The following is a 25184-nucleotide window of genomic DNA, read 5'->3' as shown; positions in this document are numbered from 1 at the left end:
CCTGTTTTGCATCATTTAGAAATATAAAGATAGCTGTAGTTGTCTATTTTGCCCTAAACACACTTTTACACTATTGTGAATGCCAACAGCACTCAGCAAGAGGTAAATCTAGATATATTAGCGTTAATTAGGAAGTGAAAGCTTTTACTTCTTATGAGGATACGCTGAGAGCAAACGTAAACCACTAAACATTTTATGATTCACCATGAAATGTTAATAATGGACATGCTAAAAGATATCTCGGCTATCATAACAAACTTGTAAACGAGCTAATACCCTAAAATGCTCGCTATACACTTGGTATCAAATTTCCATCAGCCAAGTGGGAGCTGCAAACAACATCCAGCCATGACCTAACCACCTGTGCCTCGCCTATGTATTCATAGCTGCTTTTTCTATTTCATTTATAAATCTTATCGCTTGGGGTCAATGACCAGACACGGTATCCAGTTTAGACCAGTTTTCGCTACTTTTTGCCATGCTGTAAGCTCGTTGGAAATTACTTAGCAAGCGATAGCCTGAGGCCAACCGGATGTATTCTTGTTTAGGTCTATTGCCATAAATGATATCGCGTTTCTAGTTGTCCGAAGTCAAAAGTTGACCTACTGATAGGCTGCTGTGAGATTCTTAGAAAATCTTCTGAGAAGGAATGGTTTTTAGATGACACTTAGTCTGGTCAAAGTAGAGAAAGCTTGATTATTTCTGCTGAATGCGCAGCCTGTTGCTATATATTAACAATTAAGGCAGTCAAAGTAGGTCAGCTCACTCTTTTTGAAGGGCAGCGGTTTAAGAATTTCCTCCTGTTTTCTTCGTTTTTTTGGTATAGAAATTTGGTTGTAACCTAAAATGACCATAAATCTTTGCAAGAATCACATTAAAAATGTATATGTATAACATAGGTGTATCACGCGGTAAAATATGTTTGGACTTATTTCAGATTCTAAATTCTGGTTTCATTTATGTCTGTGTCTCATATATCCTATCTTCCACTCATCTAAGCTAGAATGCGTCAAATAGCCTGAGATCATAAATGATAGTGCTCATAAATATAGTTATGGGCATTACTAAAAATATTTGTGCTCATACCATTTTGATTGTTAGAATTTTAATAAGGTTAATAATTTTAAAAGGTTATCACTCATTTTGTCATTGTATATATAATAGTAGTAGACAACTCCAAAGGTTATATAATTGTTGCTTACGCTGGACATGTTTTGGCAAAAAGATATCATGTATTTTTCTTATTGATGAACATCAAAAGAAGATGAACCGATTCTCGTGATGCCCGTTTCTCAATCTGATCTCTTCTTACTTCTTACGCAAATTTATAAAAAAAATTGCCTTTCCTAGTTTTGAGTTAGCATCTCAGATTTGAATGCTTAGCTCGTGTTTGAAAATTCGCTGGTATGCATTATCTCAACATTTGTTCACTTTCTTTCTATTATTGTCCCATTATTGCCCTATTATTATCTTACTATTGCCCTATTATTGTCCCATTATTGCCCTATTGTTATCCCATTATCGTCCCATTATTGTCTTATTATTGCCCTATTATTTCCCTATTATTGTCCCATTATTGTACTATTATTGCCCTATTATTGTCCCATTATTTTCCCATTATTGCCTTATTATTGCCCTCTTGTTGTCCCATTATTGTAATGTTATTGCCCTATTATTGTCCTATTAATGCCCTATCGTTGTCCTATTACTGCCCTATCGTTGTCCTATTATTGCCCTATTATTGTCCCATTATTTCCCTATTATTTTCCCATTATTGTCCTATAGTTGTCCTATTATGGTCCCATTTTTTCCCATTATTGCCTTATTGCTGCCCTATTATTTTCCCATTATTGCCCTATTGTTGTCCAATTATTGCCCTATTGTTGTTCCATTATTGTCCTATTATTGCCCTATAATTGTCCTAATATTGTCCTATAATTGCCCTATTATAGCCTTATTATTGTCCTATTAATTTCCTACTTTGTCCAATTATTGTCCTATTATTGTCCTATTATTGCCCTATTGTTGTACAGGCTGAAAAGTAACCAACATATTGAAAAAAAGATGAAGAGCTTGGAGACCAAGTTTCAAGCCAGATTTGAGAAGTTGGAGACCATCGAAAGGAAGTTGGATAGGTTAACGGATATGGTGCTGCATATTCAGCAGTCATGAGCACAGGCTACAGTATGACACATTAGTTATGGATAAAAGGAAACCAGTGACCTTAGGCTATAGGATGCTGACAACCTAGGTTTTCTTCGGATTCGTAATTAGAAGTGTTTCTGCTGTCATCCGTGACCTTTAATTAGACCTGATATAATTAATTTTTTGCATACCATGTTCTAGTTTTAAATAGTTGTATTGTTTTTGCAAGTTGCGATGTCATTCGCTGATTATATCCAATTATAGGAGTTTTAAGATTTCTATGGATCAATATGATGTCCTAAGATGATATTTTGAATATTGAAGTTTTTTAGTCTGCATACAGATTTTATACCTCATTTGCCAGCTTATCGTGTTTTCTTGTTTATTTATTCTAGGTAGTAGAATTGATCTCTAGGAGTTTTTCTTTCCTTTTATATATGCAAGCCTTCCATCAACCGTCCTTTTGAACAACAGCTATTATATTCTCAAACTAATAGACGATCAATTTGTAGAACAGTTTATATATATCAGCATTCATGGCCGCTCATCAGTGATTTAAGTTAGTGATATAAGTTAGTGATATATATTAGTGATATTTATTAGTGATATTTATTAGTGATATATATTAGTGACATATATTAGTGATATATATTAGTGATACATATTAGTGATATTTATTTTAATACATATGCCTTTTTGTCGACTCATTAGAGCCTGTTGTTTATTTCAAACCTTTGATAATCTTGCAGACCCTTGCAGACCTCAGGTCTTGCCACAAAGAGTTTTATGTTGATAGCTATGTTGTTGTTTATGGTGATAGCTGAACTTGCCTGGTTTATTATTGAAACTGAATTGACTTGGCTGTAGTCAGCAAAGGAGCAATATAACAGTTATGCAACACTTGAAAAAGAAAAGCACACAATTATGTAAGGTCCAAAGGTACAACGAGACTCACAAAAAGACAATGGAAAAAGTCAGGCAGTAAAACGTACACACACACTCCGTGTACATAGCAACTATTATGTAACCAACATTTTATTCAAAGTAAAGTTTTAGATTTTAATAGGCTGTTATGCCTAGGCAGCATTTGATGAAATTATATGATGTAGCAGAATCTTCATTCGAGCTTTTCTATCAAACACAAGTGTAAAATTTGTCTTGTAACTAGATTTCATTAGCAGTTTTACTTTGGTCGTTTTAGTATTGGTGTATGGATTTCGGCTACCCAATAAATCACATCTATTTGTACCATAGAATGATGATGGAACATTACAATTAGAACCTAAATGTATAGTTGTTTCATGAGAGTGTTTTTAGCAATTATAAAATCGAGAAAAGAGCTGAATATAAAATGGTGCAAATAAACAGCACAAAAGGCAATTTCAAATTAATTATAAAGTAATATTGGTAAATATTCACTAACACATGGAAGAGGACAGGCAATAAATATTTCTAAGGTGCCCTGTTAAATCTAAAGCCATATTAGTTTAAATAATAGCAGTGACGGATGCTAGATGCTATGTCAAACAATAATGGCGGTATGGTCATAGCTGTTACAATCACGTACAACAAATGCATAAAACAACTTGACAGAACAATGAACTAAATGACAGTGTTTTTAGACTTACATTATGAAGCATAGCAGTCAATAGTTCTACTATGGGAGTGGGTAGCCATGGATTTGTACCTTTAGATATTTACGAAGGCCACAGACATCTATGAATATAGATTTTTCAACTATACATGTAGTTCTGATACATTATTTATATATTACTAGCATAATGTCCGGCATTAAAGGGGGGGGGGGTGGCATGCTTCTGTCAAGGATGACAATGCTTGGATTGTGTTTCACTTTCATCTCTGAGACTTGCTCAGTCGTTGCAGCCAAAGCTTTTCTAATGTTTTTTGTGCATTAGTTCTACTATGGAGTTCTACTATTAGTTCTACTATTCCAACTCGGCGGTACTCGGCGTGTAGGTTCACATTTCACCGCTGATAGCCCTGCGGTGCTGTAGCCGGTGCTTGCAGCATTGCGCGGATATTAAACAATAGCTTATATAAGCAGTGATAGCAGTGCCACACTTATAAACTCTGTTTAAGCCTGGTTCCCATATCGATTGCGCCACCCCAGCGGTAATCTTGCGCAGCAAAACATTTGCGACGCTAGGCTCTGCGGCTTCAGTTCACATAAAGCCGCGTCACTAATAAGCGCATAAAAAATGTTCGCTCGCCATGCCATTTCGATAATGCTAACCTTCACCTATACAATGCATTTCGGGAAGGTTTTGCCTGCGGCTCTTAGGGAAAGTTGAACAACACTGAACTCTTGCGTTGACCACTGGCAACTACCGGAGATACTCGGCGGTACTCGGCGTGTAGGTTGACATTTCACCGCTGCTAGCCCTGCGGTGGTGTAGCCGGTGCTTGCAGCTAATATGGGAACCAGGTTTTATAAACAATGACGCTTGCTATTAGCCTGGCCCATTGCTAATGGCTAATTTAAGTAAGTTCTTATTAATACATAAAATGGTGTTGCGCAGGGCGGTGAGAGACAGCGTTGCGCAGGGCGGTAAGAGGCAGCGTTGTGCAGGGCGGTGAGAAATAGCGTTGCGCAGGGCGGTGAGAGGCAGCGTTGCGCAGGGCGGTGAGAGGCAGCATTGCGAAGGGTGGTGAGAGGCAGCGTTGCGAAGGGCGGTGAGAGACAACGTTGCGCAGGGCGGTGAGAGGCAGCGTTGTGCAGGGCGGTAAGAGGCAGCGTTGCGCAGGGCGGTGAGAGGCAACATTGCGAAGGGCGGTAAGAGACAACGTTGCGCAGGGCGGTGATAGGCAGCGTTGCGCAGGGCGGTGAGAGGCAGCGTTGCGAAGGGCGGTGAGAGGTAGCATTGCGCAGGGCGGTGAGAGGCAGCGTTGTGCAGGGCTGTGAGAGGCAGCGTTGCACAGGGCGGTGAGAGGCAGCGTTGCTCATGGCAGTGAGAGGCAGCGTTGGTAGGGCGGTGAGAGGCAGCGTTGCGCAGGGCGGTGAGAGGCAGCGTTGTGCAGAGCAGTGAGAGGCAGCGTTGCTCAGGGCGGTAAGAGGCAGCATTGCGCAGGGCGGTGAGAGGCAGCATAGCGACATATATCGCCTAATGAATCCATGAAGAGCGTGCAGCATAACTGGTCAGGGATTGGACTGGTGAATGGGAGGTTTTGCATTCCGAGATTTTAATAGCTATAACCAGACATGTTGAAGGACATACAGGTTTAATAGCTATAACCAGACATGTTGAAGGACATACAGGTTTAATAGCTATAACCAGACATGTTGAAGGACATACAGGTTTAATAGCTATAACCAGACATGTTGAAGGACATACAGGTTTAATAGCTCTAACCAGACATGTTGAAGGACATACAGGTTTAATAGCTATAACCAGACATGTTGAAGGACATACAGGTTTAATAGCTATAACCAGACATGTTGAAGGACATACAGGTTTAATAGCTATAACCAGACATGTTGAAGGACATACAGGTTTAATAGCTATAACCAGACATGTTGAAGGACATACAGGTTTAATAGCTATAACCAGACATGTTGAAGGACATACAGGTTTAATAGCTATAACCAGACATGTTGAAGGACATACAGGTTTAATAGCTATAACCAGACATGTTGAAGGACATACAGGTTTAATAGCTATAACCAGACATGTTGAAGGACATACAGGTTTAATAGCTATAACCAGACATGTTGAAGGACATACAGGTTTAATAGCTATAACCAGACATGTTGAAGGACATACAGGTTTAATAGCTATAACCAGACATGTTGAAGGACATACAGGTTTAATAGCTATAACCAGACATGTTGAAGGACATACGGAGGACATACAAACTTTGAGATTTATATATATAGATTGGAAAATTGTTTAATATTCTACATTTGCAAATACTTAAATCTCCATAACAATGACTTCAGATCGGTAGCCTTGCCCGCAGAATAGTATGAATTGTTTTTATTACTGATGAGTTATTTTGTGACAGAACTGAGTATTTCAATTCCTAAAACAATGGCAAAGATTTGTTTGACAAATTATGTTGTTGTAAAGGATGCTGCAACCCTTTACAGCTCCACAATGAACCAAACCACTTGGAGTATAAATTTAACTGTATATTATATACATTTGTATAAATATATAATACTAGAAATTCCTCTGTCATACAGCCCACGACCTGATAATGGAATAAGTGATAATGGAAAAAAGAAATGGCAGTGCTGGTTGTTAAAAAAGTAGTGGTCAGCAGGAATTGGCAGAGTATAGTGTAAATGAAAGTTGTTCGAGATGACATAAAATAAATTTGAGAGAGCACGACTTCAAAGAGGTGCAAATAACAATTTCAACAAATATAGATAAGTTAGATAAGTTCAGCGTTCTGTTAAAGGTCGCGCAATCTAGTCTCCTCTTTTTTACGTTGTAGGATTTGGTCATTGATAGCTAATCGAGTGATGCGCTCCCTAGCTAAGTTGTTAACAAGTAAGTCATTAATGTTTCGAACTTGAGAGAAAGCAACAAATGATATTTCAGCGGTCATTTCGTAGTGTCCTATATCAAATATATATGAAATGCAAAATTAGAAGTAAAATGGCAAGCTACTGTGTACTATACACGGTTTGAAAGTTGGTTGTGTTGAATGTAGAATGGTTTTGATAGCGATCTTTAACAGAAAGCAAGTACGAGCATTTACACATCTGGAAGTTTTCAGCAAACTGGAGCAAAATAAAAAAATGTTCTCTTCGTCATAAAGGGGCATTGTAGTTCGGCCCTAGCTTGTACATAAGTTGTAAAGAATTTCGGCTAACGTTTTGAATAATTTAATGAAACCTTCGGTAATTGGACAAAAAACATAGGCTAACAAACTGTGTACCACAATTTCGTACCTGTAAATCAGTCTACGCCTCAAACGGTCTACATTTATTACAGAAACTTTCGGATAAATTCGATTACAAGTAAAAAATGCCATAGACTGGTGAAATGAACACGTTTTTCTCGTGAAATGCGCACTGCTAAATAGTTCTACTATCTGTCGCACGGCTTTATTGGCGTATCGTAGGCCGGTCTTAACTATTTTTAAACCAAGCTTTTCAAGCGTTTTGTGGCAATTTTTGGCTGAATTATTCTGTCTATTGATGTATAATCCGATCAGATGGGTTAGTTTTAAGATATTGCGGTAACCTTTTAAAGACTTGGTAACATGTTTAAATAGGTTTATATGTGTTTTGTATCATTATTACACTTTAACGACTCTACAAAAAAATTGTTAAATTTGTTGATGATATTTCGATACAAGGGTTTGCGACGTTGTTGATGAATAATTTTCGTAAGTTGTGTGCACATGCATTTATCATAAAAACTCTCAAACTTCGCTCCATTCGTTTGGTCGTGGGAATATATAGTCAGTGTGTGTGCAACAGTTCCTGTAAAACTTGTATTTAAATGTCACTTTTATTTGAATGCCACCTTCATTTGAGCACCACTATGGGAGAAGGATTGAAAAATAGAACGCCAATCTTTAATTGAATGCTAAGTCCATTTGACCGATACTATTTGACCTTCTTGATCTTTATGAACCCATAATAGCGAGTGAAGAGTGTCTGCAAAGCTGTACTAATAATAACTCGGTTACACCAATAACAATTAATTCGTTCATTTTTTCTTTCGAAAGCTTTTGAAAGCACCGTAGAAATTATTAGTAACTGTATCTTGGTAATATTAGTTCCTTGTTTAATGCCGTCTTCATACTTCATACTTCAATGTATGTGAAAAAACTTTGCGTATTTACGATGGGTCCTGTGCAACTACCGTATTTAAAAGCTAAAGTTGTGAGGCTAATTTGTTTCCTTTATTTATGCGAGAAGTGTAGATTGCATCGTATAAAAGTTTTACTCTGCTAAAAAAATTGTTTGGTCGCTAATATTGACTAGCTCAGCTGTGCAGGAGAAGAGTTGAGGTCAGAAGACACTGAAAAGTATTGAGCGGCCAGAAAAATATAAAATAGTTTCAAATGAAGGCAACAATCAGAACGCAACTGGCCGAGCAAATGATGCTAATATTTTTGTTTTAAAAATGCTAATATTTATTTCTAAATGTATTATAAATATGGTTTGTGTAAGTCACTTGTTCTTGAATATATATTTCTAGATTTGATAGATTATAGCATATTATTTGATAGCATGATTGCGGTTATATGAACTAAGCTTACAATGGATCGATGCTCATAACTTCTCTTCTATTGCACATAAAAGCTAGTTTTGGCTGCAAACTGTAGCAAACATATCATTACATGCAATGAGCTTGTATGCAACTTAATTAAATATAGTTATAAAATAAAAATATGCTTTCAAATTTAGAGCGGAATAAAAATCTTGATAGCTCCGACAAATTTCAACGCAGGCTATAAGACCATTATAGATTAATTTCAAACAATATATATCAACTTGTAAAGATATGTATCAGCTTCCCCAAGCATATTTATTTAGAGATCTACGAAAAGTTGGAAATAAGTTAGCAAATTTTTTGCATCCAAAAGGGTTAATGTAGCTCTGCCCGAAGGAGAGTGCAAAACATAGGTGGCATTCATTTCGCCCGTAAAAGGATTAAATTTATCTTCCAAAAATTATGACGAGGTGTTTAAAAAATACAACGCCACTCTTAATTTGAATGTCACCTCTAATGAAGTGCCACTATAGGGGAAAAGTCACCTCTAATGAAGTGCCACTATAGGGAAGGGTCACCTCTAATGAAGTGCCACTATAGGGGAAGGGTCACCTCTAATGAAATGTAACTATAGGGAAGGGTCACCTCTAATGAAGTGCCACTATAGGGGAAGGGTGACCTCTAATGAAGTGCCACTATAGGGGAAGGGTCACCTCTAATGAAGTGCCACTATAGGGGAAGGGTGACCTCTAATGAAGTGCCACTATGGTCAGATCTAAAAAAGATAACGATTTGTGAGTTTCTAGCCCGCAGTTCCTAACTCGGTTTGAAAACTGTGTAGCTGTGTTGGCGATTATATGTAATCAGTAGTACCATGGACGTAATGGATTTATTTGATAGAAATATAACTGTTTTGTAGCTAGGCTAATATTTGCTGAAAAGTCTGGTTCCAATATGTATTTAATAGAAATATAACTGTTTTGTAGCTAAGCTAATAATTGCTGAAAAGTCAGGTTCAAATTTGTATTGTAATTAGAAGAAAAAGTAAAACTGTTTTGTGGGCAAGCCAAAACCTGCTGTAGTCATATAGAATAACCGTTTTGCAATGTAGTACATACGTAATAGTTTGTAATAATATTATCAATATACAAGCTCTATTCAAAAGTATACTAAAAACCATTTACAACAACAGTCTACTACAACTACTCAGTACAACTAGCATTAGCAGTTTTGTAGTTGCGTAGAAACGACCTTATTAACGTCCAGTTATATTGTAGGCGCCGAAATTAATTTACGTGTACATTCCGCAACCGATTTAAGAATTGCGGCTAGAAACTCACAAATCGTTATCTTTTTTAGATCTGACCTGCCACTATAGGGGAAGGGTCACCTCTGATAAAGTGCCACTATAGGGGAAGGGTCACCTCTAATGAAGTGCCACTATAAGGGACGGGTCACCTCTAATGAAGTGCCACTATAAGGGAAGGGTCACCTCTAATGAAGTGCCACTATAGGGGAAGGGTCACCTCTAATGAAGTGCCACTATAGGGGAGGGTCACCTCTAATGAAGTGCCACTATAGGGGAGGGTCACCTCTGATGAAGTGCCACTATAGGGGAAGGGTCACCTCTAATGAAGTGCCACTATAGGGAAGGGTCACCTCTGATAAAGTGCCACTATAGAGAAGGGTCACCTCTAATGAAGTGCCACTATAGGGAAGGGTCACTTCTGATGAAGTGCCACTATAGGGGAAGGGTCACCTATAATGAAGTGCCACTATAGAGGAGGGGTCACTTCTAATGAAGTGCCACCATAGGGGAGGGTCACCTCTAATGAAGTGCCACTATAGGGGAAGGGTCACCTCTGATGAAGTGCCACTATAGGGGAAGGGTCACTTCTGATGAAGTGCAATTATAGGGGAGGGGTCACCTCTAATGAAGTGCCACTATAGGGGAGGGTCACCTCTAATGAAGTGCCACTATAGGGGGAGGGTCACTTCTGATGAAGTGCCACTATAGGGGAAGGGTCACCTCTAATGAAGTGCCACTATAGGGGAAGGGTCACCTCTAATGAAATGCCACTATAGGGGAAGGGTCACCTCTAATGAAGTGCCACTATAGGGGAGGGTCACCTCTAATGAAGTGCCACTATAGGGGAGGGTCACCTCTAATGAAGTGCCACTATAGGAGAAGGGTCACTTCTGATGAAGTGCCACTATAGGGAAGGGTCACCTCTAATGAAGTGCCACTATAGGGGAAGGTCACTTCTGATGAAGTGCCACTATAGGGGAAGGGTCACCTCTAATGAAGTGCCACTATAGGGGAAGGGTCACCTCTAATGAAGTGCCACTATAGGGGAAGGGTCACCTCTAATGAAGTGCCACTATAGGGGAGGGTCACCTCTAATGAAGTGCCACTATAGGGGAAGGGTCACCTCTAATGAAGTGCCACTATAGGGGAGGGTCACCTCTAATGAAGTGCCACTATAGGGGAAGGGTCACCTCTGATAAAGTGCCACTATAGAGAATGGTCACCTCTAATGAAGTGCCACTATAGGGGAGGGGTCACTTCTGATGAAGTGCCACTATAGGGGAAGGGTCACCTCTAATGAAGTGCCACTATAGGGGAGGGTCACCTCTAATGAAGTGCCACTATAGGGGAAGGGTCACCTCTGATGAAGTGCCACTATAGGGGAAGGGTCACTTCTGATGAAGTGCAACTATAGGGGAGGGGTCACCTCTAATGAAGTGCCACTATAGGGGAGGGTCACCTCTAATGAAGTGCCACTATAGGGGAAGGGTCACCTCTGATGAAGTGCCACTATAGAGAAGGGTCACCTCTAATAAAGTGCCACTATAGGGGAGGGTCACCTCTGATGAAGTGCCACTATAGGGGAGGGTCACCTCTAATGAAGTGCCACTATAGGGGAAGGGTCACCTCTGATAAAGTGCCACTATAGAGAAGGGTCACCTCTAATGAAGTGCCACTATAGGGGAAGGGTCACTTCTGATGAAGTGCCACTATAGGGGAAGGGTCACCTCTAATGAAGTGCCACTATAGGGGAGGGTCACCTCTAATGAAGTGCCACTATAGGGGAAGGGTCACCTCTGATGAAGTGCCACTATAGGGGAAGGGTCACTTCTGATGAAGTGCAACTATAGGGGAGGGGTCACCTCTAATGAAGTGCCACTATAGGGGAGGGTCACCTCTGATGAAGTGCCACTATAGGGAAGGGTCACCTCTAATGAAGTGCCACTATAGGGAGGGGTCACCTCTAATGAAGTGCCACTATAGGGAAAGGTCACCTCTAATGAAGTGCCACTACAGGGAAGGGTCACCTCTGATGAAGTGCCACTATAGGGGAGGGTCACCTCTAATGAAGTGCCACTATAGGGGAAGGGTCACCTCTAATGAAGTGCCACTATAGGGGAGGGTCACCTCTGATGAAGTGCCACTATAGGGAAAGGGTCACCTCTGATGAAGTGCCACTATAGGGGAAGGGTCATCTCTAATGAAGTGCCACTATAGGGGAAGGGTCACCTCTAATGAAGTGCCACTATAAGGGAAGGGTCACCTCTAATGAAGTGCCACTATAGGGGAAGGGTCACCTCTAATGAAGTGCCACTATAGGGGAGGGGTCACTTCTAATGAAGTGCCACTATAGGGGAGGGTCACCTCTAATGAAGTGCCACTATAGGGGAAGGGTCACTTCTGATGAAGTGCCACTATAGGGGAAGGGTCACCTCTAATGAAGTGCCACTATAGGGGAGGGTCACCTCTAATGAAGTGCCACTATAGGGGAAGGGTCACCTCTAATGAAGTGCCACTATAGGAGAGGGTCACCTCTAATGAAGTGCCACTATAGGGGAAGGGTCACCTCTGATAAAGTGCCACTATAGAGAAGGCTCACCTCTAATGAAGTGCCACTATAGGGGAAGGGTCACTTCTGATGAAGTGCCACTATAGGGGAAGGGTCACCTCTAATGAAGTGCCACTATAGAGGAGGGGTCACTTCTAATGAAGTGCCACCATAGGGGAAGGGTCACCTCTGATGAAGTGCCACTATAGGGGAAGGGTCACTTCTGATGAAGTGCAATTATAGGGGAGGGGTCACCTCTAATGAAGTGCCACTATAGGGGAGGGTCACCTCTAATGAAGTGCCACTATAGGGGGAGGGTCACTTCTGATGAAGTGCCACTATAGGGGAAGGGTCACCTCTAATGAAGTGCCACTATAGGGGAAGGGTCACCTCTAATGAAATGCCACTATAGGGGAAGGGTCACCTCTAATGAAGTGCCACTATAGGGGAGGGTCACCTCTAATGAAGTGCCACTATAGGGGAGGGTCACCTCTAATGAAGTGCCACTATAGGAGAAGGGTCACTTCTGATGAAGTGCCACTATAGGGAAGGGTCACCTCTAATGAAGTGCCACTATAGGGGAAGGTCACTTCTGATGAAGTGCCACTATAGAGAAGGGTCACCTCTAATGTAGTGCCACTATAGGGGAAGGGTCACCTCTAATGAAGTGCCACTATAGGGGAAGGGTCACCTCTGATGAAGCGCCACTATAGGGGAAGGGTCACTTCTGATGAAGTGCAATTATAGGGGAGGGGTCACCTCTACTGAAGTGCCACTATAGGGGAGGGTCACCTCTAATGAAGTGCCACTATAAGGGGAGGGTCACTTCTGATGAAGTGCCACTATAGGGGAAGGGTCACCTCTAATGAAGTGCCACTATAGGGGAAGGGTCACCTCTAATGAAATGCCACTATAGGGGAAGGGTCACCTCTAATGAAGTGCCACTATAGGGGAGGGTCACCTCTAATGAAGTGCCACTATAGGGGAGGGTCACCTCTAATGAAGTGCCACTATAGGAGAAGGGTCACTTCTGATGAAGTGCCACTATAGAGAAGGGTCACCTCTAATGAAGTGCCACTATAGGGGAAGGGTCACCTCTAATGAAGTGCCACTATAGGGGAGGGGTCACTTCTAATGAAGTGCCACTTTAGGGGAGGGTCACCTCTAATGAAGTGCCACTATAGGGGAAGGGTCACCTCTGATGAAGTGCCACTATAGGGGAAGGGTCACCTCTGATGAAGTGCCACTATAGGGGAAGGGTCACCTCTAATGAAGTGCCACTATAGGGGAAGGGTCACCTCTAATGAAGTGCCACTATAGGGGAAGGGTCACCTCTAATGAAGTGCCACTATAGGGAAGGGTCACCTCTAATGAAGTGCCACTATAGGGGAAGGGTCACCTCTAATGAAGTGCCACTATAGGGAAGGGTCACCTCTAATGAAGTGCCACTATAGGGGAAGGGTCACCTCTAATGAAGTGCCACTATAGGGGAGGGTCACCTCTGATGAAGTGCCACTATAGGGGAGGGTCACCTCTAATGAAGTGCCACTATAGGGGAAGGGTCACCTCTAATGAAGTGCCACTATAGGAGAGGGTCACCTCTAATGAAGTGCCACTATAGGGAAGGGTCACCCCTAATGAAGTGCCACTATAGGGAAGGGTCACCTCTAATGAAGTGCCACTATAGGGGAAGGGTCACCTCTAATGAAGTGCCACTATAGGGGAAGGGTCACCTCTAATGAAGTGCCACTATAGGGGAAGGGTCACCTCTAATGAAGTGCCACTATAGGGGAAGGGTGACCTCTAATGAAGTGCCACTATAGGGGAGGGGTCACCTCTAATGAAGTGCCCCTATAGGGAAAGGTCACCTCTAATGAAGTGCCACTATAGGGAAGGGTCACCTCTGATGAAGTGCCACTATAGGGGAGGGGTCACCTCTAATGAAGTGCCCCTATAGGGGAAGGGTCACCTCTTATGAAGTGCCACTATAGAGAGGGTTGAATAGAGCTCCATGGCATTTGAATTCGAATAAAGGTTTCAAAGTAGCTGCATATAACTGCAGAGGCTTCCCCATGCTTCCAACTTATGCTTGCTCGGCTCCTTATATTTTATATCGTTTGTGTTGGCAGATGATAGAAAATTGTTTTTCATCTGCTGGCTCGGTGGTTCGCCTGGTTGTCCTTACCAGCCAATAGCTGGTTATCTATACTTCCGGCTAGGTCAAGGGCCGACTCAATTTCTTCTTGCCTCGGTCTGATGGGGCCTGCCCAAATCCCTAGTCCAGATTCTTTCGAAACCGCTCACGGAGTTCATATTATAGATTGTACTCTGACATCTTCGGTTACGGGTACAGTAGCTGACCTCTTCAACTATCTTTGAAAAACAAACTATCTTTGAAAAAAGTCTTGATTGGCTAAGTAGATTTGAAAAATGTTTATTTTTGGCTGACTAAAGATGTACTGAGAATTAGCTGAGCCTCGGGTTGAAGTTGTTTAATTTGTAGACAACGTACAGTTTTGACAACCAATCAGAGCAGATCAGAAGATAGACTGGTCAAAGTACTAGTGGTCAACTCAAACTGGTAGACGCAAGTCTGCTGGCAACTAACAGTAACAACTAACAGTGGACAAGGCACTAGTGTCCGCACAGCTGGTTAACAACAAAAGAGGCAGTAGGCTGGCGAGCTTAGTATCTCTGGTGTCCAGCACACTAAATAGCCTTAGTATCTCTGGTGTCCAACACACTAAATAGCCTTAGTTCTCAACCCGCTAAATGAAACAAAGAATTTTATTTTCATTTAGAGTGAAACCACTTAGAATAATCTTCAAATACATGTCTATCAGCAGTGAATCATTCTTATATCCATTGTTTTTATAGATGCTTAAAATTAAAAGCACTCAAAAACCATCAAACACAAAATACTGATTGAAACTCTCAATAAGTTTGATTGAAAACTACATTATGTTGCTATTGCAAGATTGCCAAATCTTATGCAAGTTAGCAAATACTTTAACCTAATCATTTTAAGTTAATTTTAATATAATAATTAATTGTTACTCAAAGAAAAGTGATACGTTTTATTATTTTTAACTAATAGGTACAAGAACGATAGTTTCCTATTTTTGTTATAATTATATTTATATTATGTATATAACCATTTATGTAATTCTATAAGTAGTATAAAGATAATTATAACAAAAAAATTACTGTAATTATAGTTATATAATTATGCTTATTTGAATTATTGTAGCAGCTTAAAATGTATAGTCTGCCAGTTCTTGATGAAAAGCAAAAGGGACTAATTTACATTTACTTTTAGCATAAATCAACAAATGAGAAACTTGCTTTGCTGCTGCCTCTACTGAACAGATAAAACTTCCAATATCTGATTACAACCTGATCATAAAAACCTCTGACATCCTGCTATCAGGTTTTACAGTTCTACAAACAATTTAAATAAAGTAACGATTCAACACTAAAGACTGAGTTCTCTGATATGAACACATACATGAAATACACATACATAGAGCGTACATAGTATAGAGAGTACATAGTATAGAGCGTACATAGTATAGAGCGTACATAGCAGGTGTTCTTGTACAGTCATAAGAGTTAGCAGATAGTCTTTGTAGTGCAATCTTGTCTCTCATTCCAGCCATTTCTTCTTTAATTCACAATTATTACAGTTCAATTTCATTATTTTCTATTTGCTTAGAAGCACAAAAGAGTTGCATTATCTTGCGTCTTCTAAACTAAATTTCCTCTACATATTGTATTCAAATGTTGAAAATATAATTCTATTAAAATATTTGAAAAATTTATTTACTCAAAGTATATTTGGCTAGTTTTGGTCGCTGTGATTAAATAAAATTTTAGTTTAGAGACGTCAATCTTAGATGATATTGAAAGTGATGGCTCAAGTTTGATACTATTCAAAGTGGAGACTGTAGTGCAGCTCCCAATTTTTACGCATTAGTATGAGGCACCCGCAGTGAGGCACCCACAATGGGTCATGATATCAGACTTATTAAGGGTTTAGCTTGGTTTGGTGAAAATGATCTTATGTTATGGTCCAAATAATACCATAGATTTTGCATAGAAAAATGGAAAATGTTAAAATAAAAAGCAAAATGAAGCTGTTCTAACAGGATGATAATATATAACAATATATTAATATATAACAGGCTATTTTCTCTGGTTTATGAAACAACTAGAACAATAATCATGCATACATGTATTTACTGTTAGACAGCCTTGCACGTTGAGTTTGTGTTATGTAAGCTCGCTATATGATCACCTTATGCTATATAAGGTGATCATTGTTTGTTCTGTTTAGTTAGCTCTGGCTGTCAGTCCCATCAAACAGGAAGCCCTTCAGCCATATACAGTATTTGATTGGTTAAACACATCGGTTTCGGCTTACTCAAATACAATATCAAATACATTTATTATTTAAAGCGTGGACTATTAGGGACATGGTAGGAGGAACAACTACTGGAACATTATGACACATGTCAACCTGACACCTGCTGCACGTGTGGCTGCTTTTACGAGGATATAAAACTAAGATAGTATTTAAGCTGTGTGAAGCAATCTTATGGCACACACTGTACAGGTATGGCAAGTGTATATATACATAAAACAAGTATATGTACAAAAATATAAAACATACACATGCGTACATATTCTTATATACATATGTGTAAATAAAACGTATGCATAACATATATATGTATGTGTACATCGAGCATGTATACAATCAATGATGATGTATAGATGTATATAATCTATACATCTATATAAATTTATAAACAAAGAGCATATACATATACTTATATGTAGAATATATATATATATATTCTTCAAAGAATGTATACTGTATATATATATTCTACGTAGAATATATATACAGTATATATATACATACACGTGTATATCTATATATACACATATATATATACACGTATATATATATATACGTGTATGTATATATATATTGTATATACATTCTACGTAGAATATATATATACAGTATATATTCTTCGAAGAATATATATATATATTCTACATATAAGTAGATGTATATGCTCTATGTTTATAAATTTGTATAGATGTATAGATTATATACATCTATACATCGTCATTGATTGTATACATGCTCGATGTACACATACATATATATGTTACGCATACGTTTTATTTACACATATGTATATAAGAATATGTACGCATGTGTATGTTTTATATTTTTGTACATATACTTGTTTTATGTATATATACACTTGCCATACCTGTACAGTGTGTGCCATAAGATTGCTTCACACAGCTTAAATACTATCTTAGTTTTATATCCTCGTAAAAGCAGCCACACGTGCAGCAGGTGTCAGGTTGACATGTGTCATAATGTTCCAGTAGTTGTTCCTCCTACCATGTCCCTAATAGTCCACGCTTTAAATAATAAATGTATTTGATATTGTATTTGAGTAAGCCGAAACCGATGTGTTTAACCAATCAAATACTGTATATGGCTGAAGGGCTTCCTGTTTGATGGGACTGACAGCCAGAGCTAACTAAACAGAACAAACAATGATCACCTTATATAGCATAAGGTGATCATATAGCGAGCTTACATAACACAAACTCAACGTGCAAGGCTGTCTAACAGTAAATACATGTATGCATGATTATTGTTCTAGTTGTTTCATAAACCAGAGAAAATAGCCTGTTATATATTAATATATTGTTATATATTATCATCCTGTTAGAACAGCTTCATTTTGCTTTTTATTTTAACATTTTACATTTTCCTATGCAAAATCTATGGTATTATTTGGACCATAACATAAGATCATTTTCACCAAACCAAGCTAAACCCCTAATAAGTCTGATATCATGACCCATTGTGGGTGCCTCACTGCGGGAACCTCATACTAATGTGTAAAAATTGGGGGCTGTATATATATATATATATATATATATATATGTAGATGTAGATGTAGATGTATACATCTGACATGTATATTCATTTGATTACCAGGCCCGTATCCCCTGGGGCGGCTGGCCGGCTGAGCCGCCTCAATTTTTCAGGAATTTTTGGCGGCTAAGTATAGTCAAACTCGGATAACTCGCCCTCGGATAAAATGTAAAAATTTATCACGAACACAAGGTTAACTCGAACGGTTTTGTTTGGTCCATTCTCACGCAATGATAAATTGCTTTAGATAACTGAACCTCAACATCATTAATTTGAACAGTTATTTGCCCAACGGCTACGGAAGCGGTTTTATCACTTTATTCCAAGCCATAGAGATAAACGTCAACTTTTACCAATAGTTTTTAGGCGTCATTATTATCATCATCGGCAAAATATTCATGTTAGCAATTTTATAAAGGTTTGCAAAAGGTTAAAATTTAACAAACATCCGCTTGGCAATGGCCCAACGAAAGCATAGAAACCTTTGGATAAACTTAGAATAAAATCGGCAAAATTGATCTTTGATAAAACGCTCAAAAGAAAAAGATGTCTTTTTTCTGAGCGCTTTAACTGCAGTCAAGTTTAGCCTATTTTAATCTGAAAACGTCCTGACAGTTACATCACCTAAAACAAACAAATCTCAAATAATAGAAAAAATGTTTATACTTTCCGATAAAATTTTTTAAAACTTTGCATGAGATGCGCGGTTGAGGCCCTACATGAAAGAAACCTGTTGAGAGGCTTACACTGCTCCTCCAAACCACCAGATGCTCATAACTAATCGCCTAACATTAGCCGCCCAAACTTGCAACCAGGGAATACAGGCCTGCTGATCACGTATACCTTACATAGAGCATATTCTATTAGGCAAATTTTATCTGTTGAGTGCAGTACACACACACGCGCACGCACACACACACATGCGCGCACACACACGCGCACACACACACACGCACACACATATGTGTACATGTATATATACACATATATATATACACACATATATATATGTATATATACGCCTTGACCCAAGGGTAAAAGAGCTTGCAGAAAGTACCATCAACAAAATACCAGCTGCTAATGATTATGGAAGCAGGATACCACTATGGAGAGTTAGCAGGGCCATACCTAAGAAGCTGTTAGAAGACATCATATTGGCGCTGGAGTCGATCTCAACGGGATCGATCAGTGAGACTAATGCCCTAATCTACAGTACGGCAACCGTGGTCTTGGAGGAGATGGGTATTAAGCCACTGTCAACAAAACTTCAAGCCATTCCATCTTGGCAGCTACTTCAAGCCATTCCATCTTGGCAGCTGAGGCTACAAAATAAGATCAAGGACTTGCGCAAGAAAGTTAGTAGGCTCAGTGAGAGAAGATCAAACCCCAGTTTGGAGCGTCCAAAAAGAGAAGCCACAATAGAAGCTCTAGAATCTGCCAAACAGCAGCTAGTAGCACTCTCAGCACGACTGAAGCGGTACACCAAAGAGCTGGATAACAAGAGAATGAACAAACTGTTCATCAATAATCCATCTAGAGTGTATTCCCGGTTCAAAGGTGAACTGCGGAGGCCAATGTCAGATTCTCCCCGATCCAGCACCTCAAAATTCTGGAAGGTCATCTGGAAGAAAGAGACTACTCCATAACACCACTGCAAATTGGCTGAAGAGGCTTAAAGAGAGCCACCAACACACTGTGGCTCAGCAAAGACTCACCATCAGCGAAGTGGGCATCAAGTGCAGAGTGCAGCGTATGAAGAACTGGGAAGCACCTGGCCATGACATGATTTAAGCCTTCTGGTTGAAGCAATTGACATCACTTCACACTAGAAAGGCTAAGCAGATGGAATGCCTAATAGAAGAAGGCGACCATCCGGAATGGCTGACCAAAGGACGAACTGTACTTCTGATAAAATATCCAAAGCAGGGGTTGATTCCCAAAAACTATCGACCAATAACGTGCTTGCCCACCACCTGAAAACTGCTTTCAGAAATAGTTACAGACAAACTGGGAGAGCACATGAGTCACTATATGACCAGTGCTCAGAAAGGAATTGAGCGCAACACCCGAGGAGCCAAACATCAGTTACTGGTGGAATGGACGGTCTGTCAAGACAGCAGGAAAAGGCATACCAATCTTGCCATGGCTTGGATTGACTACAAAAAGGCCTATGACTCAATTCTCCATAGTTGGATACTTGAGTGCCACAGTATGTACAACGTTCACCCTGCTCTTGTAGCATTCATCAAGATGTCAATGACCAAATGAAAGACAGAACTGGAGGCTAATGGCAAAAAGCTGGCGAGTGTAAAAATTAAGCAAGACATCTATCAAGGTGACTCCTTATCACCGCTGCTCTTCTGTATATGCCTAAACCCTCTAAGCAATATGCTGGAGAAAACTCAATATGGGTACCAGTTTAAGAGTGGCACCAAGATAAATCACCTCTTCTACATGGATGACATCAAGTTGTACGCTAACAAAGAAAGAGACATTGATACGCTAATACAACTCACTCAGGTATACAGCAAGGACGTCGGAATGACCTTCGGTATTGAGAAATGTGGAAGGCTAAGACCATTCTATGCTCACAGATGGCCTAAGGATGCCAAATGGTACCATCAAAGATATAGAAGAAGGATACAAGTACTTGGGGATCATGCGAAGCAACATCAACCACGAAGCCGAGGTACGTCACAAAGCCATTACCGAATACAAGAAATGCCTTCGTCAGGTCCTACGGAGCCAGCTCAATGCCAGGAATTAAATCATGGCAATAAATACCTACACACTGCTAATAATAAGATATCCAGCAGGCATAATAAAGTGGACTGAGGAAGCCATCAAGGAAACAGATATAGTAACTCGTAAACTGCTGACCATGCATGGAGCATTCCACCCAAAATCTGATACTACTAGATTGTATCTCGATAGGAAAGATGGCGGTAGGGGACTCAAAAGTGTACAGCAGACAGTGAAAGAAGAAGAACAAAGCTTATGCAGCCTCCATGACCACTTCAGATAAGTTGCTAGCTGAATTTCAATCGGCTGCTCTGACAATGGAGCTTCGCCATGATGATGAGGAAATTGACTGGCACATGAAACCTCTTCATGGTGCTTACTACCGACAAACATCTATGGTTAGCGATCTTCACCAGACATATATGTGACTGAACAAAGGATACCTTACTGCCAATACAGAGTCGCTACACATGGCAGCCCAGGAGCAAGTGCTCCCAACAAGGCAACTCCAAACAAAAATCTATCACATTAGAGACGATCATAGATGCAGACTGCGCAAAGACGCACCTGATACCATCCAACACATCATCAGTGGATGCAAGCAGCTAGCAGGAAACGCATACACTGAGCGGCATAATCATGTTGCAGGTGTTGTGTATAGAAGTCCATGAGATGAGCATGGCCTTAATAAACCACAACACTGGTGGGAAGCTCCTGGTAAGGTCAATGAAAATGACCATGCCAAGATCCTGTGGGACCTTTACATCTGGACCGACAAGCATTTCCTACCAAACCAACCAGATATAGTGGTGGTGGACAAGGAGAACAAGAGAGCTACTATAATAGATATAGCAGTACCTAATGACTACAATATAGCCAGCAAAGAAAAAGAAAAGGTAGAGAAATGTCTCCCTCTTGGAGAAAAGATTGAAAAATTCTGGGATGTACTGTATATATATATGTATATATATATAATTGATTCCTTTTTATATATATAAAAAAATTGTTTCCTCACCCCGGTTAACCTATATGGGTGGCAATTTCTGCTCTAACTCGAGTCTCCTACCAGAGACCTGGGAGTTTGAGCACTATATATATATATATATATATATATATATATATATATATATATATATAATTGTTTCAGTTTATATATATAATACCATGTGATGTGCGCGTGCGCATGTGTGCTCGTGTGCATGTGTGCGTTTGTGTGTGCATGTGTGCATTTGTGTGTGCATTTGCATGCATGTGCAAGAGCGGGTGCGTGTGCGCGTGCACCTGTGTATATTTACACAATGCAACATACTGTTTCAGTTGAAGTAGGTCAGTATAAACAACCTTGATAACCTTTGTTCAGCCTTCACCTTCTTTAACTCTTTGTAAATAAACTCTATTGACACAACCATTATAGCCATTGCTTGATGTCCTTCTACCCTTTAGCTGAGAAACTGCCAGTACAGATGCACTAGAGCAAAAAAATATGATGTATTGCCCCTCACATAAATCATTTCCTAGAGGCTGATGCTTAGCGATTCTATGAAAAGATATTACCCTATGAGTATCCTGGGCCTTCTAACAATCTTGGTTAATTTTCCGCATATGTCTTGTTTCACCAAATCAACTTATTGCATCATTGAGAGTAACTAGCAGCATGCCTTCAATCACACCAGATGGCGCTATTATTTAACCCCCCCCCCCCCTTATTGTGTTAGTCTAGTATAGTGATGCCACATATTAAACTAGCTTGTTGGCTATAGCATTACTACGGTTGCTTCTTTTGGTAGGGTGTCAACCCCCCCCCCTTTGGTAGGGTGTCAACTCACCAACAACGTGTAAAGTTCATGCTTTAATATTTCATATATATATTTCGATGGTACATGTAAGCAACAGCCTAGAAATAGCAAGCACCATAAGACAAACTATATACAGTTTCCAAATAAATAGCAAAAGTGCACATCAGAATATGCAGAGTTGTCTTTTCTCACTACTGCTTCAGTTTTGAAAATTAATGATGCAAGCGTGTCAAGGGCAGGCACACAGCTCCACACTCTGCACCTAACTGGGCACTGATATCTTTAACAAAAAAATTTAATAGCATCAGTACAAGGGCCCGCACTCATTAGTGAATTAAAGAACATTTTCTAAAATACAGAAAAGCTATCAAAAAGTTCTTTTTTTCCAATAAAAGATCAATTTGATGCACTTTGTATTTTTCTGAACATTATTTCATGTAAGGCGTCAAACCGGCAAATGGCCGGGTCTGAGATCGAATCTTCTTCGGTACGGAATATTTATTCCAAGATTTTAAGATCTATAGCGGACAATCAATCCTACAAACCTACATACAGCAAACTTTGAGAAATATATATATATAGATTGTAAATCTTGCTAACCCCCTATTGATGTTTTGACCGGGAGAACGCCTGCTTTTGAAGGTGTTGTTTATGACTGGAGCTGATAAAAAGACAGGAATTAAGAGTTGGAAAACTTCTGTGGTTACCTTATTGGTATTGTTACTATGATGTTATATAAATATCTTGAGACTTATTGCATTTAGTCTGAATGTTACATGTTTACATGCTGAACTACAGCGTCAGCAGTGCAATAAGTTGAGCTGGCTTTACCCAAAGCCTAAGGACCAAACCCTAGCCTACACTTACCATGTGATATACACGGGTTAGTGGTTTCTTTTCAGCTTGTGGCCACAACGTTACTCGTAGAGTTTTAGTGGTTAAAATTAACAACAAAAGTACGGTATTACATTCAAAGAATTTAGCAAGTAACAATACTGTTTTATCCCATTTAACATTCTGAAAATAAACAACACTGGTTTCTTATAACTCTGACCAATCGCAAGCTTTTTAGGTGATCAATTTTTGTTCTAAAACATGTCCTATAAAGGCTTGCTGTATTCCGGTATACAAAACCGGAGGAGTGCAAGGTGAAGGTGTTGTTAGTGTTTGTAGCGCAGGATCTGCAGAGCAGGAAATGAGAGCTTATCGTTTGACCTCAGCAGGTACAAGCTAACGCTGATCTGAAATGCTAGGCACTTTTCATATTGTTTTTCAAAGCACACCGAAAAAATAAAAATGTGATAGGACAACTGTACTCTTGGCACACTATCTTATGCATGTCAAGTGCCATAAATTTCTTTGATTAACGGTGTCATAATAGGTTAGCAGGTGATTCTAAGAAAATCTAAGGTGGACGAGGAGGTCACTTATTCACCTTTCATCCACGGTGTGCTTTTAGACATGAAATACTACGATTGAGAACCTCGAGATGCAGTTGATGTGTTGATGAGCGTAGAGGAAAATCTCAGAAGAATCTGAAAAAGACCCTTCAAGACATTTCTCAAATGCTGTACAGAATTGATATGTCTAGTGACTCATTTATGATGACTCACTAATTTACAACCAACATTTCTAACATTAATGATACCATGAATAATTGCCAAGCAATTTTTTTATTAATATGTGATAAACGATATAAAAATTGGGGTATCGTTTTTTCATAACCTCCAATTAAATTATGGGCACCTTCTGAGATATCTTCTAGTACAGCCTGGTTCGTAGGATGCCACAAGCAGCTCTAAATGTCTGCTTACTCATACGCTGAGTTTTATCAAAGACCAGTTTCAGATTTACTTCTCAAATCCTATAGACTACTACCCTAACTGTACAGATGTACATTGTACTACCTCATATAAACTGCTACCCTAACTACTCCAGATGTATATTGTACTACCTCATATAAATTACAACCCTAACTGTTGCAGATGTACATTGTACTACCTCATATAGACTACTACCCTAACTACTCCAGATGTACATTGTACTACCTCATATAGACTACTACCCTAACTACTCCAGATGTACATTGTACTACCTCATATAAACTACTACCCTAACTGCTGCAGATGTACATTGCACTGCCTCATATAAACTACTACCCTAACTGCTGCAGATGTACATTGCACTACCTCACATAAACTACTACCCTAACTACTGCAGATGTACATCGTACTACCTCATATAAACAAAAATGGCAAAGCTCATCATTTCATACCTCTTGAAAACCAAAATTTTTGCATGCACGCGGTTTGAGATATGTAGATATGATATGTAGATAATTTTGAAAAAGACCAAAAATCGAGCAGCAATAAAATTTGCAGATTTTTAAACTACAAGCGATAGAATAGTATGAGTAACAGCACACAGTCAGGCACACCTCTGACTCAAATCTATTATTTAAAATGTTAAGTTGGAT

The 25184-nt window shown here is 39.5% G+C and overlaps 2 protein-coding genes across 2 annotated transcripts in view; one reads left to right on the top strand and one right to left on the bottom strand.

Annotated features, from left to right (window-relative positions):
• LOC137393004 (transient receptor potential cation channel subfamily M member-like 2) overlaps nucleotides 1-2852 on the top strand; it is a 74868-nt gene extending 72016 nt beyond the window's left edge. The window contains exon 22 of the mRNA XM_068079384.1: nucleotides 2034-2852. Coding sequence (XP_067935485.1) covers nucleotides 2034-2172 — 139 coding nt within the window. The 3' untranslated portion in view covers nucleotides 2173-2852. The remainder of the gene's footprint in view (nucleotides 1-2033) is intronic.
• Nucleotides 2853-4616: 1764 nt separating this feature from the next.
• LOC137394154 (putative uncharacterized protein ENSP00000383309) lies at nucleotides 4617-5252 on the bottom strand. Its single transcript, XM_068080876.1, has one exon. It carries the CDS (start codon nucleotides 5250-5252, stop codon nucleotides 4617-4619), a length of 636 nt encoding a protein of 211 aa, XP_067936977.1.
• Nucleotides 5253-25184: the final 19932 nt, after the last annotated feature.

Source organism: Watersipora subatra, chromosome 4 (assembly GCF_963576615.1).
Source record: "Watersipora subatra chromosome 4, tzWatSuba1.1, whole genome shotgun sequence".
In the NCBI taxonomy this organism is placed as follows: domain Eukaryota; kingdom Metazoa; phylum Bryozoa; class Gymnolaemata; order Cheilostomatida; family Watersiporidae; genus Watersipora; species Watersipora subatra.
Note: the sequence above shows the minus strand (reverse complement) of the source record. Positions and strands in the feature narration are given on the sequence as shown.